Here is an 18,994-nt window from a genome sequence, read left to right on the forward strand (position 1 = left end):
TTTAGTGAGAAAGCAAAAGCACAAAAATAGATGTGGAAAATAAATAAGCACCAAACCATTTTCATAGCGCTGCTATAACCGATCACGCAGACACAAACAGAGAACACGTCACAGCAGAACAATATGAACAATCCTGCGACCAGCCGTGAGATCTGCGATATAACTCACCGTTTACAGTGAGCTTTAGGCTTTTCTCAAGCGCCTACACTGACTGCTGCTATTAGACAAGCACGTCTACAATTACTCTGTCTGAACCTTGATTTCTCAGATTGCTGCTTTTATAAAGGCATGAGAAAGACTGCAGGAGCGGCCGCTTGCCTTCTAAAATAAAGCGCAGCCGGTGTTTGTTCCACTGACTTCACTGTTCCTGCCAGCACCAGCCGAGTTTGTAGGTGGATGGCACTGACAAATGTTCAGACTGGCACGAGAAATCAAAGAGAGACACAGGCTGCTTCCAAACACGACTCCACAAGATCTCGCTCGCCGGTTTCGTCGCGAATTTCATCGCGTCATCCATCAGTTTAGCAGCTATTGCTCTCTTTCTGTGTGATCTGACATGGATCTGCAATGCACACAGATCACAAAACCAGCAAAGTCGCTATGTTGCAAGGACAATAAATCATTCTTAAAAGAAACATTTGAGTCTTGCCCAGTAACCATATATATTATACTCATAAATACAAGGCAAATGGTTTAATTCTCATTACTGTAATGCAGGAAAGGACCATCTCATATATTATTTCATTCTGAATGAATCATGTTAGCATCTGTTATACCGAATGACATTTATGTTACTAAAAAACATTGTTCTTATAAAGGATGAGTTCCATTATGTTTTACAGTAAGTGTAATGAAATTGCATTATGGGAAAATGCAGTTAATTGTCCTGTCACAAACAATGCCCTAATAAAAAGAAATGTACGTGATATGGCTTGATGAGTGCGGTTTTGTTTTCCTGTATTGACGTACACTGTTGTTTCTCTTATGCTCATCGCGCCTGCCTTTATGTGATCAAGAATTACATAGAGAATATTGTGAAATATTATTACAATTCAATAATGCTGTTTTCTATGTGAATATATAGTAAAGTGTAATTTATTCTGTGATCAAAGCTGTATTTTCAGCATCATTACTCCAGTCTTCAGTGTCACATGATCCTTCGGAAATCACTCTAATATGATGATTTGATGATGAAGAAACATTTATGATTATTATTAATGTTGAAAACAGTTGTGCTGCTTCATATTTCTGTGGAAACCATTCAAATGAACAATTTCTTTAGACATTATTAATAATAAATGGATAAGTCTTTACTGTTTTTTAATCAATTTTAATCATTCTTTGCTGAAGAAAAGTATTAATTTAAAAACAAAAACTCTTTCTGACTCCAGACTTTTGAGTGGTAGTGTAATGTACCGCTGAAACAGGGCGCTTGGTCTGGAAATACCAAAGACCCTTTTCTTGAATGAGCTTCAGTTATGTCGCCGCTGTTTGCCACGGACACATCCTCATTCTGAAGAGCATGAGTAAACAAACATCTGGATATCTGGAGTTCATTCTGACAGCTTTCTCAATTCTGATTCACTGCTCAGATCTGATTTGTTTTGATTGGCTGCTCACTTTTCATTTTTAATGCAGCCGGCATCAGATTAGAGTGTGAACAGGTCCCGGTCCCGGAAAATGCGGAAGCAAACACTGAGCTGACTGAAGTCAGTATTACGAGCTCATCTATAAGCCGATGTGCCGCTGAAGTCCACAAACTCATGCGCAGGCAATAAGGAGGACTAAGCCGAGGATGAGGAGAAAGAGAGATAGCTCTCCCTCACCGTTCGTCCACTGACTAACTTCACTGCCGTCTTCCATATTAACCGAGTGACTAAAGAACTACCGGGTGTAAAATCTTTGGAGTGACTCCCATGAGCGCAGAATTGTGATAATGTTGCTCTGGAGTGATGTAAAAGTCGCATGAATCCCAATATGAATGTTCAGACTGAGGTCGCATTGCAAAACATCTGATTTATTGCCACATATGTGACTCAGATCTGATTTTGTCATGACAGTGCACACTTTGTTGACTATGCATGACTTTGTTTACACTGCAGGTCTTGATGCCCAATTCTGATTTGTTGCCTATATCCGTCTGTTTACACGTTCTTTCAATTGTGAGCCATATCCGATTCACGTGTTTACACTTACGCCATACTATCTGAAACATCGCGCATGCTTAAAAGGGGGTTCTTGCACAGATGGACGAACGCAAAATATGCTTGATGCTAGCTCTGCGATATATGCGAAGTTCGCCAAACATCTCCATGATTTTGAGGCGGAGGAGGACGAAAAGGGCCGTCATTGCAGCCTCTGCATACGCTTCAGTTATTGTGTGCGGAGAGATCTCAGGACTGGCGGGAGCATATTGTGGCGGGCTTTAACGAGGAGCAGTCGGTCCGAAATTTTAGGATGAGCAAGCCAACCTTTGAAATGTTGTGTCAACGTTCGTCCACATTCCTCTCCTACGACGACACGACGTTTCTTTGGGCCGTCCGTCCCTTTGCAGAAGCGCGTCGGGTTGCTCTCGTCATTAAACCGCGGAGACGTAATGCCTCAGAAAATCCGTTCTGCCTGTTCACATGACAGTCGCATTGGCACATATCTGACTTATATCTGATGTATTTCCACATATGAACGAGGCCTGAAACCGATCTGGAAATATCCGAATGCATGCGTTTTTTCCTGTTTACACGGTCATAGAACACATCCGATCTGTGTCACATATGAGCAAAAAATCGGAATTGCGTCACATTTCACTGACAGTGTAAACGAGGCCTGTGTGATCGGCACAGACTACATGGAATCGGATCTTTTCAATTCAGATATGTGGCACTAAATCCGATACAGGTCAGATGTTTTGCAATGTGGCCACAGTCTGAACAGTCATATTGCATAAAACACAAATATCTTCTTTAATCTTTCAAACGTTGTCTTTTAGAGGTTTAATGGGCCCGGGACAGGCTTTGAGGAGATTCCCTGCTCTGCCTCATATAACCTGTGTGATGTGCACAACGCTTCCCTCCACAAGCACAGTCGTGTATAAGTGTGTGGGTGTCTGGCATACATTTCTGAACAGATCCGCGGCTGCGCAACTTTCAGCTGCATTCACCCACATGACACGAAATCAAACAATGTTTGAAACGAACGCGTCTAGAGAAGTGCTGCGGCGTGGGCATGAGATCTCCACGTCTCCACGGCACATGCGTCCTACTGAATGTGTCAAACTAACTCCAAGACACATGATCAAACTCCATGGAGACCAATGAGAGGAGCTATTCTTAGAGTACCCACAATGCACCTCACATTTCACTTAGGAAGTAGTGGGGGGTGCGAAACTTTCTCATTCCTTCACTGTAGTTACTGATGGCACATACCCGAATCATTTATTTTTGTTTTCTTCCTGTGGTTACAACCAGCTGCAGATCTGACAGGTTTAACCTTCAATATTTGATCACAGATAATTAAATAAATAAAAAAAGATGACATCCTTGATGCACCCTCCCCAAAAAGCTTTTTTTGAGTAAATATGACCCAGACATATCCTCCTCCAGTGAGATCTTTACATCCGCTGATAAGGTCAAACGGCGTCTGATTTCATGTGCTTGTGGCAAAGAGGGAACAAACTGTCATTTCTCATTTAGCTGCTAATACAAGCAACCCTACAAGAGGGTCAGAGGTCACTTACATGGCCATGAAGGTCAGTGTTGAGCAGCATTAGCGCACAGGTAAGGCAATGAACTCCATCTGCAAGCATCAATGAAACATTATCAACACACTCACTTACAGGTCAAACAGAGAGAACATTATTTTTATCATGACTTCTGATATCACACACACATATTCATCTCTGCATCAGGAGAAAATCTAACATCACTTCCATGGCAACAGTCTTAGCAACAAGGAGACGGTTTAGCTTTTTACCCATATACTGGTCATAGCGGTTACTAAGATGGTTGCTATGGAAGAAACGCAACACTGTGATACTGAATGAGCGATTAGACTCAATCATGCTTTATGGAGAATTAGTCAAGAGAGGATTTAAACTGATTTGACTTATCGAACAGAAAACTAATGTTGTGCAAAACCATAGTATTTCATATGGAGCGAATTCTATATGCCAAAACATTAAACACTAAAATAGTCCTCAGATAACATTTGAGACAGTATTAGCTGTGCTAGTTTCATGTATTTTGTGTTACTCCACACTCTCTTTCTTCTCTCATAAGAAAGAAAAAATATGTGATCACACTTTAGTTTAGGGTCCAATTCTCACTATTAACTAACTATTAACTACGACTTTTGCCTCAATAAACTCCTAATTGCTGATTATTAATAGTTAGTAAGGTAGTTGTTAAGTTTAGGTATTGGGTGGATTATGGGATGTAGAATATAGTCATGAAGAATAAAGCATTAATATGTGCTTTATAAGTACTAATAAACAGACAATATCCTAGTAATATGCATGATAATAAGCAACTAGTTAATAGAGAGAATTGGATCCTTAACTAAAGTGTTACCAAATATATGCATCACAATAATCTTAAAATACAGTTCATAACGATATATATCATAATATACACATTTTTATGGAAATACAATAGAAGAAATTACCACAAATCTATACACAGATTTACTTAAACAGTCATAAATGTTGAAATGAAACCGTTTTATCAATATCTGTTTAACATTTTAACTGGTATAACACCCTCTCCTATTCTTGCATTATTCATTTCAACTCATATCAGTATCCATGTATGCATTATTTGGCAAGTAGCCATGCAATAAGCAGCATTATGTACAGTCACACAGTCAATATAGTGAAATAAACTCCAGCTGGGTGATCAGGACACAAACACAAAGTGAACGTCTGTCCCACATATTCTCATACTGATGTAAAATACTAATCTCGTAAGTAGTGAGTGAATGAGGTGGACATGCAGTACCTTGTGCAGTGATGATGGTGGGGTTACACTGGTAGTACCGATTAGAGAAATGAATTAACACCCGCTCCCTCTCCTGAGTCTCGCCCATTAGTGAGAATGCTTTCAGAAAACATCTGCAACAGAAAAACAGCAATATAACATGACCATCACAAGACACACCAACATGATGCCTCTTGTTGTGGAGCCACAAAGTGCCCTAATCACAGCAGAAAACAGGAGCGACGTGTGTGGGCAGAAATAAAGCTCCAGGACCACACAAGCAGATGAATGAAAAAAGTTTGTGAACACTGGCTGATTATCTGAACTAACTCCTGAACTGAGACCTAAAGTAGCTTTATAACAATGATAAAAATAAACTTTTTTAAACAACACAATTTTTTTTTGTGTTGCCTACAGGGCTTGGCATTAACTTTTTTGGTCACCAGCCACTGTGGATACTGGTTTTCCAAAGTTACTGGCCACTGAGCATTTTCACTGGCCACCATCTTGACATCACCATAGGGAAAACGGCCATATAGATATTTTTAATATTATCTCATAATTTGGCAGCAGGTATTTTAGGCTACTGTCGCTTTAAGACCTGACGCACGGGCACGGATCCATTATAGTGTTTTATATAGCCAACTCCACTGCTGAAATACACATGCATTTGGCGGGTTGGCGGGTGTCAAGCCCTGGTTGCCTAGATGATCTTGATTGATGATCTTGAAACAGCAATGAAGATTGCAGCAAAAACACCACATACTCCTTTCACAACTTTGAAACCTATGTTCTATAAATCACATTGCAGTATGACTAATCTTATGTAACAGTATCTATCACAATATTGCATTTTTGCTGGAAATTTAATTACTTATTACACAACTATTCCTATTTTTGATATTACAAATTAAACTTTATGTGATTAGATTTTTTGGGGGGACCAAGAGACAACCACAAGGCAAGATTATAATATATGTAATGTGATTATATGTAATCAGTGACGTCATTGCGAGAAAAACTAATTTGTACTATTTAACACTTGAGTTAAAAACGAAAGACTGTAAACATTTAACCAGATGAGGCACATTTCTAGACCTTGCAAAACAGCAGCGATATGGACCGTATGACTGCACATCAGTTGAGACGCTGCTTGGCAACTGTGACCAGCCTTCAGTTACAGCATCAACACTACATCAAAAGCACTCACTTTTACTGATGCACGGTATATAATGTTATACCATCCAGCAGTCCTAACATGGAAATATGTATTAAATAAAAGCCACTTCTAATGAGCTCCACCTTAACAGTGAAGCATGCAGTCAATCACACATCAGATGATGAATCACCCACATGATGACATGAGAAGTACCTGAGCGACTGGTCCAATGTCTGGTCTGTAAACTCGAAGAATGTGAGGTACTCTTCTGCAACCATCTTGCTGAAGTCATTACTGTGGATGCAAACAGAAGAAATATATTACATTACTACAGAGAAAACAAAAAAAACATTAGCAACAGTTCAACTGGACACAATAATAACACATCACATCTTTTTATACTCACAGACTGTACGTGTGAGATATCAGAGTGACACAGAAATCAGATCTAGTGAAGTTCAGAGAGTTACACTAGCTTATGATGAGCAACCCTGAAAAGACACTAATTTACCCTGACACACCTCTATATTGGAGAGGTTTGCACAAGAGAAACCACAGCAGTGTAAGCAGATTACATAAGAAACATGCATTCACAGACGCACACGTGGATGAGTTTGACATTCAGGGTCCATACACCTTTTGACAAATGAATTTCAATATAGAGGCTATCAAGCATTGGTATTAATATATTCAGTCATGATGCTTAGTGTACCAATAACTTCAATGGGGGAGGCGGGGCAGTCAAAAATATATATTTATGAATATATATTTGGCGTGTAGTTTGTATTTGTGCTGTGTTGGTAACCTACTATTTAAATCACTCTCCATTCCACTACTAAAACACTTTAACTTTTAATTTACTGTACAGTGCAAATTGTTGCGATTATACTGCACTTTTTCATAATTTTCGCGGTTCTACAGCACTCATGACTTGACTTGCTCATATCATGTGACCACAGCTGCATCTCCCTTATACTGATATTAGAGCTCATGCTGTGGACAGTGATGGTCTTCAGACAACAGGAGAGTGAGACAGCAGGAGAGTGAGACAGGATGAGCTCATGCTGTGGACAGTGATGGTCTTCAGACAACAGGAGAGTGAGACAGCAGGAGAGTGAGACAGGATGAGCTCATGCTGTGGACAGTGATGGTCTTCAGACACCAGGAGAGTGAGAAGCAGGAGAGTGAGACAGCAGGAGAGTGAGACAGGATGAGCTCATGCTGTGAACAGTGATGGTCTACAGACAGCAGCAGAGTGAGAAGCAGGAGAGTGAGACAGCAGGAGATGGTCTTCAGACACCAGGAGAAGACAGTGATGGTCTTCAGACACCAGGAGAGTGAGACAGGATGAGCTCATGCTGTGAACAGTTATGGTCTACAGACAGCAGGAGATTGAGACAGCAGGAGGAGAGTGAGACAGCAGGAGAGTGAGACAGCAGGAGAGTGAGACAGCAGGAGAGTGAGACAGCAGGAGGAGAGTGAGACAGCAGGAGATTGAGACAGCAGCAGAGTGAGACAGCAGGAGAGTGAGACAGCAGGAGGAGAGTGAGACAGCAGGAGAGTGAGACAGCAGGAGAGTGAGGCAGCAGGAGAGTGAGACAGCAGGAGAGTGAGGCAGCAGGAGAGTGAGACAGCAGCAGAGTGAGACAGCAGGAGAGTGAGACAGCAGCAGAGTGAGACAGCAGGAGAGTGAGACAGCAGGAGAGTGAGACATCAGGAGGAGAGTGAGACAGCAGGAGAGTGAGACAGCAGGAGAGTGAGACAGCAGGAGGAGAGTGAGACAGCAGGAGATTGAGACAGCAGCAGAGTGAGACAGCAGGAGAGTGAGACAGCAGGAGGAGAGTGAGACAGCAGGAGAGTGAGACAGCAGGAGAGTGAGGCAGCAGGAGAGTGAGACAGCAGCAGAGTGAGACAGCAGGAGAGTGAGACAGCAGGAGAGTGAGACAGCAGGAGAGTGAGACATCAGGAGGAGAGTGAGACAGCAGGAGAGTGAGACAGCAGGAGAGTGAGACAGCAGGAGGAGAGTGAGACAGCAGGAGATTGAGACAGCAGCAGAGTGAGACAGCAGGAGAGTGAGACAGCAGGAGGAGAGTGAGACAGCAGGAGAGTGAGACAGCAGGAGAGTGAGACATCAGGAGAGTGAGACAGCAGGAGAGTGAGACAGCAGGAGGAGAGTGAGACAGCAGGAGATTGAGACAGCAGCAGAGTGAGACAGCAGGAGAGTGAGACAGCAGGAGAGTGAGACAGCAGGAGAGTGAGACAGCAGCAGAGTGAGACAGCAGGAGAGTGAGACAGCAGGAGAGTGAGACAGCAGGAGGAGAGTGAGACAGCAGGAGGGTGAGACAGCAGGAGAGTGAGACAGCAGGAGGAGAGTGAGACAGCAGGAGAGTGAGACAGCAGGAGGAGAGTGAGACATCAGGAGAGTGAGAAGTAGGGCTGTGACAGTATGGGATTTTTTCTTACCGCGGTGAAGAAGCAAGAAATCTCGCGGTTTGGCGGTTAGACCTATATTTCGCGGTAGACCTATATTCAGTCTGTCCAATGGTTGATACAACACACACAAACACACACACACACACACACACACAGACAGACAGACAGACAGAAACACACACACAAAAACACACACACAAACACACTGCACAGATCAAAGACCTATATTCAGTCTGTCCAATGGTTGATACAACACACACACACACACACACACACACAGAGAAACACACAAAAACACACACACAAACACACTGCACAGGTCAAACAGACCTATATTCAGTCTGTCCAATGGTTGATACAACACACACAAACACACACACACACACACACACACACACACACACACACACACAGAAACACACACACAGAAACACACACACAAAAACACTGCACAGGTCAAATAGACCTATATTCAGTCTGTCCAATGGTTGATACAACACACACAAACACACACAAACACACACACACACAAAGACAGAAACACACACTCAGAAACACACACACAGAAACACACACACAAAAACACACACACAAAAACACACTGCACAGGTCAAATAAACTTATATTCAGTCTGTCCAATGGTTGATACAACACAGTATCCCACCGGTCACAATTGTGACCGATCATAAAACACACTTTTTCACACACTTTTCCATGAAAATTTCTAAAAATTATGATTGATTGTTTCAAAGGGATACTAATGACACATGATTTGGATATTTTTGTGTCTGGGAAAAATTTGGGATTAAATGGGTTAATTGAACATTATCTGTAAACATCACAAGTACTGAAACCTAGCAGTTAATCAGTAATAATCAGACACACACAAAAAATAAATCCCCCATATGTTTAACAGACTGTCCCTCCCTTGCGCAGGAAGCGTTTTTTTCTCTCCAGAAGCCCTTGAATATGGGACTCGCAGAATACAGTAAATTATAAGCAAATATTAATGTGTTTATAGTTCATATCACACACCATATGCACTCCTGTAATTTTCAGCAAAAAAAAAAAAAAGTGCGGTGATGACCTCACACCGCGGTAGGCATCTCATTAACGCGATATTGCGGTGATGCGGTTATCGCCACACCCCTAGTGAGAAGCAGGAAAGTGAGAAGCAGGAAAGTGAGGCAGCAGGAGAGTGAGACAGCAGCAGAGTGAGACAGCAGCAGAGTGAGACAGCAGCAGAGTGAGACAGGAGGAGAGTGAGGCAGCAGGAGAGTGAGACAGCAGGAGTGTGAGACAGCAGGAGAGTGAGGCAGCAGGAGAGTGAGACAGCAGGAGAGTGCGGCAGCAGGAGAGTGAGACAGGAGGAGAGTGTGGCAGCAGGAGAGTGTGGCAGCAGGAGAGTGAGACAGCAGCAGAGTGAGGCAGCAGCAGAGTGAGGCAGCAGGAGAGTGAGACAGCAGGAGAGTGTGGCAGCAGGAGAGTGAGACAGCAGCAGGAGAGTGAGACAGCAGCAGGAGAGTGAGACAGCAGGAGAGTGAGGCAGCAGGAGAGTGAGGCAGCAGGAGAGTGCAGCAGCAGGAGAGTGAGACAGCAGCAGGAGAGTGAGACAGCAGGAGAGTGAGACAGCAGGAGAGTGAGGCAGCAGGAGAGTGAGGCAGCAGGAGAGTGAGACAGCAGGAGAGTGAGACAGGAGGAGAGTGAGACAGGAGGAGAGTGAGGCAGCAGGAGAGTGAGACAGCAGGAGAGTGCGGCAGCAGGAGAGTGAGACAGGAGGAGAGTGTGGCAGCAGGAGAGTGTGGCAGCAGCAGAGTGAGGCAGCAGGAGAGTGAGGCAGCAGGAGAGTGAGACAGCAGCAGGAGAGTGAGACAGCAGGAGTATGCGGCAGCAGGAGAGAGACAGCAGCAGGAGAGTGAGACAGCAGCAGGAGAGTGAGACAGCAGGAGAGTGAGACAGGATGAGCTCATGTTGTGGACAGTGATGGTCTACAGACAACAGCAGGATGAGACAGCAGGAGAGTGAGACAGCAGGAGAGTGAGACAGCAGGAGAGTGAGACAGGATGAGCTCATGTGGACAGTGATGGTCTTCAGACACCAGGAGAGTGAGACAGGATGAGCTCATGCTGTGGACAGTGATGGTCTACAGACAGCAGGAGAGTGAGGCAGCAGGACAGTGAGACAGCAGCAGAGTGAGACAGCAGGAAAGTGAGAAGCAGGAAAGTGAGACAGCAGGAAAGTGAGACAGCAGGAGAGTGAGGCAGCAGGAGAGTGAGACAGCAGGAGAGTGAGACAGCAGGAGAGTGAGACAGCAGCAGAGTGCGGCAGCAGGAGAGTGAGGCAGCAGGAGAGTGAGGCAGCAGGAGAGTGAGACAGCAGGAGAGTGAGGCAGCAGGAGAGTGAGACAGCAGGAGAGTGCGGCAGCAGGAGAGTGAGACAGGAGGAGAGTGTGGCAGCAGCAGAGTGAGACAGCAGGGAAGTGAGGCAGCAGGAAAGTGAGACAGCAGGAGAGTGCGGCAGCAGGAGAGTGAGACAGCAGGAGAGTGAGACAGCAGCAGGAGAGTGAGACAGCAGCAGGAGAGTGAGACAGCAGCAGGAGAGTGAGACAGCAGCAGGAGAGTGAGACAGCAGGAGTATGCGGCAGCAGGAGAGTGAGACAGCAGGAGTATGCGGCAGCAGGAGAGTGAGACAGCAGCAGGAGAGCGGGACAGCAGCAGGAGAGTGAGACAGCAGGAGAGTGAGACAGGATGAGCTCATGTTGTGGACAGTGATGGTCTACAGACAACAGCAGGATGAGACAGCAGGAGAGTGAGACAGGATGAGCTCATGTGGACAGTGATGGTCTTCAGACACCAGGAGAGTGAGACAGGATGAGCTCATGCTGTGGACAGTGATGGTCTACAGACAGCAGGAGAGTGAGGCAGCAGGACAGTGAGACAGCAGCAGAGTGAGACAGCAGGACAGTGAGAAGCAGGAAAGTGAGACAGCAGGAGAGTGAGACAGCAGGAGAGTGAGGCAGCAGGAGAGTGAGACAGCAGGAGAATGCGGCAGCAGGAGAGTGAGGCAACAGGAGAGTGAGGCAGCAGGAGAGTGAGGCAGCAGGAGAGTGAGGCAGGAGGAGAGTGAGACAGCAGGAGAGTGAGACAGCAGGAGGAGGGTGAGACAGCAATAGAGTGAGACAGCAGGAGAGTGAGACAGGAGGAGAGTGAGACAGCAGGAGAGTGAGACAGCAGGAGAATGTGACAGCAGGAGAGTGCGGCAGCAGGAGAGTGCGGCAGCAGGAGAGTGAGACAGGATGAGCTCATGTTATGGACAGTGATGGTCTACAGACAACAGTAGGGTGAGCCAGCAGGAGAGTGAGACAGCAGCAGAGTGAGACAGCAGCAGAGTGAGACAGCAGCAGAGTAAGACAGCAGCAGAGTAAGACAGCAGGAGAGTGAGACAGGATGAGCTCATGTTGTGGACAGTGATGGTCTACAGACAACAGCAGGGTGAGACAGCAGGAGAGTGAGACAGCAGGAGAGTGAGACAGCAGCAGGAGAGTGAGACAGCAGGAGGAGAGTGAGACAGCAGGAGAGTGAGACAGCAGCACAGTGAGACAGCAGCAGAGTGAGACAGCAGGAGAGTGAGACAGCAGGAGAGTGAGACAGGATGAGCTCATGCTGTGGACAGTGATGGTCTACAGACAGCAGGAGAGTGAGACAGCAGGAGAGTGAGGCAGCTGTGGAGGCGATGCTAGAGAGCACACTGGAGTAATGATGCTCTCCTCTGGAGGACCGTGTCTGGCACTGAGAGTGCTTATGAATATGGATGAGTGCCTGTATGTTCAAATCTGTGTTTAGTGTGTGAGAATGAGAGGGCTGAGGGCAGTTCTTTAAGAGGACTGAGGGTGTTTAACTGCTCCAGTGCAGTCACTGACCTGAGCTCACACACACATCTGACAGAACCATATCTGAGAAAACACGGAGCACAGTTTACCGCAGTAAACTAGAAGATTACTGAAATTAAGCTGTTTTGGATGCTCTTATCCAGGCTATGCAATGTATGAATCCCATTCTAATCAGCTTGTAGTTACAAAATCTTTGTTGAGAAAATATAAATACAGTGTCACATTTGTTTTAAAGGCATGGACAGAGCTGTGCCAATTTAAAAATCAAGAGGGAATACAGTGAATTGGGTTTCCACATGCACAACTGGACCCACCTCTGACATTAAACTCACAGCATTTATTTATATAGCTCTTTTCAAAGCAGTTTTAAAGAGTAATACTGCAGTAATGAGGGCTTAAATTCTGTTTAAAATATGTATTTGTCTATAAATCCCAAGTGAGCAAGTCAAAGTCTTGACTGTGTCAAGGAACGAAAAACTACAGGAGTCTGAAGTGTAAATGTACGGCAAAACATTTACATTGAAACATTCATGCACCAATTTTTATGCAAACTTCGGAATTTATTTTTTAAAAAATCTGGCATAAATGTGTGGCTTTATCAGAGAGAATTCATAGAGAACATGGTGAAGTGATACAGAAGTGTAATGTGGTCAATAAACCCAGAACTACCTGCCAACCAACCAGACTCAAAGCAAGCATCTACATGTATTTCTGCAGGTTGTCGTTCTTCAGATTCAAGTTAGAGGCCAATGTTTTCATATTCCTCTGGTTTGTGGTTATAAAACAGGTATCCAATCAAACAAAGGAGGAAAACCCCGAACTGAATGCATGTCTGAAAGCACTCACTTCTTGCCCAGGTGTTTGGCCACATCGGAGCGCCGGAAGCCCTCGAGGTGGTAAAGCCGCCGGGCCAGACGCCGGGCCGCTTCATGGTCCCTCCGGCTGCCATTGTGGAGAACATCTGAGTCCTTAAGACAGTCCACAGCATCCATGTCTGAGTCCCAGTCCGACAGCACGTCCTTCAGCCCTGCATCGCTGCTACACAACACACAACCGCACATTACACACAACAACCGGCTAGTCAATTACAAAAAAGGTTTTTTAATATGTTTTAGGCCTTGTCCACACTAATACGGCATTTTTATTAATGAAAACGAAGCTTTTTGAAAACGCTCTTCAAAGTGGATAAATTTGAAAACGCTGTTTTAGCACTGTAGTGTGGACTGTCAGAACGGAGGCATTTAAAAACGCTGACGCAAGTTTAGTCATGTGATGCATACTGTACCAATATTCATGTTTATTGTGCCTGTTATGTGCTGTTCCCTTTCACACAGTTGCTAAAATATGTTACTTTGCACTCTTCATATCACAGTCCTGCAAAGATGACAGAAAATTAACTCGCGTTTGCTGTCCTGCGGTGTGAACGCAGTTAATCATGCAGATTGTGCACTTTCATTGTTTTGTTAAACCACACTTTTATTTACCAATTTTCTTTCTTTTTTTAGTCTTCTTTCTTTTCTCTTTTGTTTTGCTTTGTTGTAATATTGTCTTGAAACTCATAAAGTATAAAAAAACCCCATCTCAATCAGTTCATCCACTGAACTCTTGAGACGACTTTTGAGGAACCGTCTGATATCTCTCTAACAGTAACAGACATATATGAAATCTCCGTGTCTAGACCACATCATCAGATGCATTTCACCAGAGAGAAACAAATGCAAAGCCAAATCCACAGGCCGCCGATACAGAAGACCAATGTCACCACAGGCCTCTGCCAATAGAGACGACAGCCAAAACTACACCAGAAACTGTCCTCCCACATCAATGACATCATCCAAGATCTCAGAGTCCAATCTGTGTTCTTCTGTTCGGGCCACTGAGGGATAATACACACAAACACTAGCTGTGTCATGAAGGACAGCATCTGAAGAAGGTTATGATCATTCACACAGAGACGTGACACTGAGATGCAGTGAGGTTGACTGAATAAGATGAATGACCATGAAAACTTTAATTAAATAGTATTGTTCACTGAGGTTGTCTGTACTTCATTTCATCAAATATACTGTATTAGTCCAGTATCCGCTATCCTCAAGTCCTCACACACACCTCACCGCAGTTTAACAGTGCCATCTGTTGAGTGCCTGAACAAATGACAACAAAAAGGAAAAGAGAAGTTCCTGATATCCAGTCGGAGATCTGTGTGCGCTCATTAGCAGGAGAGGCGGTTATGCAACCGTGTCTTTGCTCCTCTACTTTGAATGGACAAGAGCGCAATCACTTCTTCACTGTATAAACGGTGACACAAAAACGAATAGAAATTTCCTTGCACTACTTTCTGTTTCCCTAGTTTAGAAACATGGGCACCGTAAATGATGCTAATTGTGAAGAAAAATAGAGAGAATAAAGTTCCTCACTTTTTTTTAAGGGAAAAATGAACAAAGTTTTTACAGTTGTCCATGATTTCAGTTTAAAACTTTATAAACTTTTGTAGTCTGACTGTAAGGGATTTAACATTAAAAATGATATAGGACTAATACTGCACAGATAATGTACCACACATTATACAGAATTAGAAAATAAGATATTTAATTATTGAAAATACTGGGCATATCAATATGGCATACTGATTTACATGCAAACAATGGCACATTAAAATAGACAATCACAGAACCTTTACGATATATCCTACAAAATGATATTAGTATGAGTGAAGAGATTGCGCAGTGCAGTTTATGACGAATAACTCAAGATCTGAGACACTTGCACGAGACTTTGAGACACATTAATGCCATCTAAACTAATCCAGAAAACACTTTATAAAGGTATTTTACCATTTAAACATCATGTGTGAACTGATGAAACACTTGTAATTATTAAAAATCAGTTTACAGAGACTGTAACATTAGTGGTAAAAGTGATGAAGAAAACGCTGCAGCTTTTAAAAGACATTTGCAGTGACTGACGTCTCAGAGTTTGTCTGCATGCTTTGCTGCTGATGTGTGAACGCAGTAAAAGACTGAAAGCTGTTGCTTGTGTGAGCAGCAAATGTGATGCCTTTACTAATCTGCCAATTTTACAGCAATTTAGCAGGTTTAATGTGTGAAAGTGTCTCCTGCAACAGAGACGCACTATATCTGTACATCTGTTTGTGGCTGAACTCGTTTCTCTTTCGACTTTCTGAAGGCAATTATTTCTTCAATATGCAACAAATATGCTAATACTGTCTTCAGAAACACATAAATTATTCATAATATCACATAAGTACAAGTGAAATACAGTCTAAATACTGTAATCAAAAACACATTACATTTATTCAGCGTTCAAGTGTTTCTCAATGAAGTCAACATTGCTTCAAGCTTTTAAATGTCATTTTTCAAGTAAACAGTAAGACAATATATATATATTAAAAAAAAAATCTTTCTTTAGTCACTATAGTTGTTTGATTAATATTTGTCATAATTAACAGCAGCAGGACTATTTAGACTACATTTATTACACTGCTATTTAATTGTGTTTTTGATATCAACCAAGATCTTTTTGTCCTACTTGTTAACATTTATAAAACCTGTGTGTACAGTAACATGAGTTTGTTGCCAATCAATCACTAATATTTTACCACTGTGATCACACTGATACGATTGGCCAACACTAATCTGATTATCTTATTCAGAAAGTATCTTGCCACACTTTTATTCAAAGGCCATCACACTGTAAACAGTACAGACATTTACATTTTCTGAAATGACTAAATTATTATATTTTTATACATCGGGATCCATAGAAAACTAATATTAACAGTGACACACAACTATTATCATTAAGGGTTCAATATCACATCCTGCTGGAAATACATTCAAAAAACAAGGAGGATATAATCGATACAAGCACTAAACGTCTCCAGTTATTAGCGTCTAGGATTTGTTTGCCCTCTTCAGCATTAAGTTCAGGAATAGCTAATAATCAAGCATTTGCATAAAGGAAATTCACTGCAGGGTAAACGGTTATTGTGGTGACGATACTTGTAGAGTTTGGCACAAACACAACGCTGAGACGAGTGACTGATTATTTAAAGGTGCAGTGTGTGATTTTTAGAGGCATCTAGTGGTGAGATTTGCAAATTGCAAACAGTCAGTCACTCAAGGCCAATCCTTCACATTGCAAACTCGAATGAGAAGCTACGGTGGCCGACGTAGGATCGGAAGATGTCGTCGTCTGAGTCTGCAGAGAGTAGCAAGTCAAGCAATGAGGTTTCTTTATATTATATTTTATATTAAATTATATTTTCTTAATTATTCAGTAAAACCACGTTATTGCGATTATTTTTACTTGTTCATCATTGTTTTAGTATTTTATTCACTGACTTTACCTGTTTCCATGCTAGTTAGTATAAGATAAGAGCTATGGATAAGAGCATCAAAGCAGCTAGGTAAGGGGAAATAGCTAACGTTACGATGTCCGAGTCGTCGTTCAGACAGCATGTTTTTCTCCACGTTTGCAGAGTCAGGGACAACCTGAGTATTCTGCTGCGTCTTTTTCTGCTGCTTCTCATTCAAGTTAGTGACGAAACGCGCTCTGTAGCGCTGTTTGTTCGCTGTCGGCTACGGTAGAAACATGACGTCACGATATGTCGACCTTCATAGAAGGGGGTGCCCGCGGTTATGTAGATATAAAGGACTCATTCTAAGGAAATACAAACATAACGGTTCATTAAGTAAGGTCTTTATACACCACTGAAAACATAGTTATGGATCTTATATTGCATTTCTGTCAATAGATCCTCAGAAATATCACACATTGCACCTTTAAACTTCCAAAATAATGGTAAAATAGTAAATAATAGTGGACCCAGGTTCAAGTGCCGATCACATTTCTTCTCTTTTCTCTCTACACTATGCTTTACAATAGAGCTAGAGAAACTAGACAAAGGCAAAGTCTTATTTAAAAATTATTAATGCATTTAAAATGCCTTTCTCTTGTTATTGTTATAAATATATTTCCACAATGTTGCCAGGTAGTTACACAAGCTACAATACTTACTATAGGCACCCGGACAGGATACAAGCAGTATTTTATTTAAATCTTTAAAAAGAAGTTCATGCTGTGTATTAAAATTTGTTTTTGTTATCCTCATTCTCAAATCAGCATATAAACATGAGTAAATAAGTCAAGCACTGAAATATATTAATATTACCATGAAGAGCAAAAACAAATATTAACTTGTTTATTAAAACTGACAATTTGGTTTTTTTTAATGTCTGAAGCAATAATTCCCAGAACTTTGATGTTTTGTTCTACAGCGTAACTGCACCCACGCGCGCGCACACACACACACACACACACACACACACACACACACACACACACACACACTCCTAATGTTCTCTTAGTAAAGAGAGAAGTGTTTCTGATATTGAAGGTGTTGTAAGTCTAGTGTTTCACCACAGGGAGGCAGTCATAACAGATCATCAAACATCTGCTGTTTTCACACTACAGTCCATCAAAACATCATACAGTACACATGAACACAGGTGTGAAAACAATGAAGATGTCCAGGCAGAATGTCTCATATCCTCACATTTGTCCAGGGTAGTTTACACCCTTGATATCAGCTTAATATCTATCACACACACTCAACGCCTCAGCAGTTAAACATTACAACTGGGCATAGGGCACAAGTGCATGATGTGTTTAAAGCGTAGACTGACGTGTTCCTATTCACAACTTATTGGACAAGTGCAGTGTGTGTGTACAATTCACTGTGCCACGTTCAGACACAACAAGAGGATCTAATAATAATAATAATAGATAGTAGTGATGATACTCCAAATATCCAAGTATGCGCGTTGTGTACATCTCTGATAAACGTTTGACCTAAAAAAACGTGTTTTCTTAATGAAAAAAGCAGTTCGTTTGTGCGTTATGGAAGACTCAATGTAATTTACCAAAGAGAGAAACATTAAAACATTTCACTCCAACGTTTGCCCTGCACGCGACGCGACGCGTCCCGTCACAACAGAACGCAACGCTCCCGTTAAAAATGACCGAAGTTGTTCGTATGAATAACCCATGCGCGTCAACTATTCACAACATCATCGATTATAAAGCGCGCGTCGCGTTCTGATGTGTCGCGTCGCGTGCAGTTCTCAAACTTTCAGTAGTGTCTTTGTTTACCTGCGGATTTCACGTACACGTCCAGAGCGCGAACCTCCCGCTCTCGCGCGGCGCTCTCACGAACATCTCGACGGAGACGCGAGCTCAAACGCGCCGGTAAACTTCACACATCGCCGGTGAAAGTAGGAAAATAAAGCGCTGTTGAAAGTTCAGCGCATACTAGTGTCTGCTGCTCATCTCTCGACTCCAGCATTTCCCACAAACCCTTGCTTCTCCCAGCCAGACCTCAGAGGAGGAGAAGAAGAAGAGCAAACTATTCTTCCTCAAAACAACTGAAGGAAGACTGAGGAGGAAAGTAGCATGCTAATGTGTGTGTAAAGTGCGCATGAGTAGATGGTGCTCTAAACATCACCGACATGGCATTACATA

The 18,994-nt window shown here is 42.8% G+C and overlaps 1 protein-coding gene across 4 annotated transcripts in view; it reads right to left on the minus strand.

Annotated features, from left to right (window-relative positions):
- psd3l (pleckstrin and Sec7 domain containing 3, like) overlaps positions 1-18,994 on the minus strand; it is a 120,666-nt gene that overhangs the window by 53,995 nt on the left and 47,677 nt on the right. For 2 of the 4 annotated variants that reach the window (XM_084103604.1, XM_084103606.1), the window contains exons 5-8: positions 13,298-13,489; positions 6,343-6,423; positions 4,992-5,104; positions 3,734-3,792 (exon numbers count right to left, since the gene is read on the minus strand). In XM_084103604.1, the coding sequence (XP_083959730.1) occupies positions 3,734-3,792; positions 4,992-5,104; positions 6,343-6,423; positions 13,298-13,489 (445 nt within the window). Of the gene's footprint in view, positions 1-3,733; positions 3,793-4,991; positions 5,105-6,342; positions 6,424-13,297; positions 13,490-18,625; positions 18,906-18,994 lie in introns of those variants that run through there. The other 2 variants (XM_084103607.1, XM_084103605.1) reach the window with 2 other exon arrangements.

The sequence above is a fragment of the Abramis brama genome (genome assembly GCF_963993115.1).
Source record: "Abramis brama genome assembly, chromosome: 25".
Lineage (NCBI taxonomy): Eukaryota > Metazoa > Chordata > Actinopteri > Cypriniformes > Leuciscidae > Abramis > Abramis brama.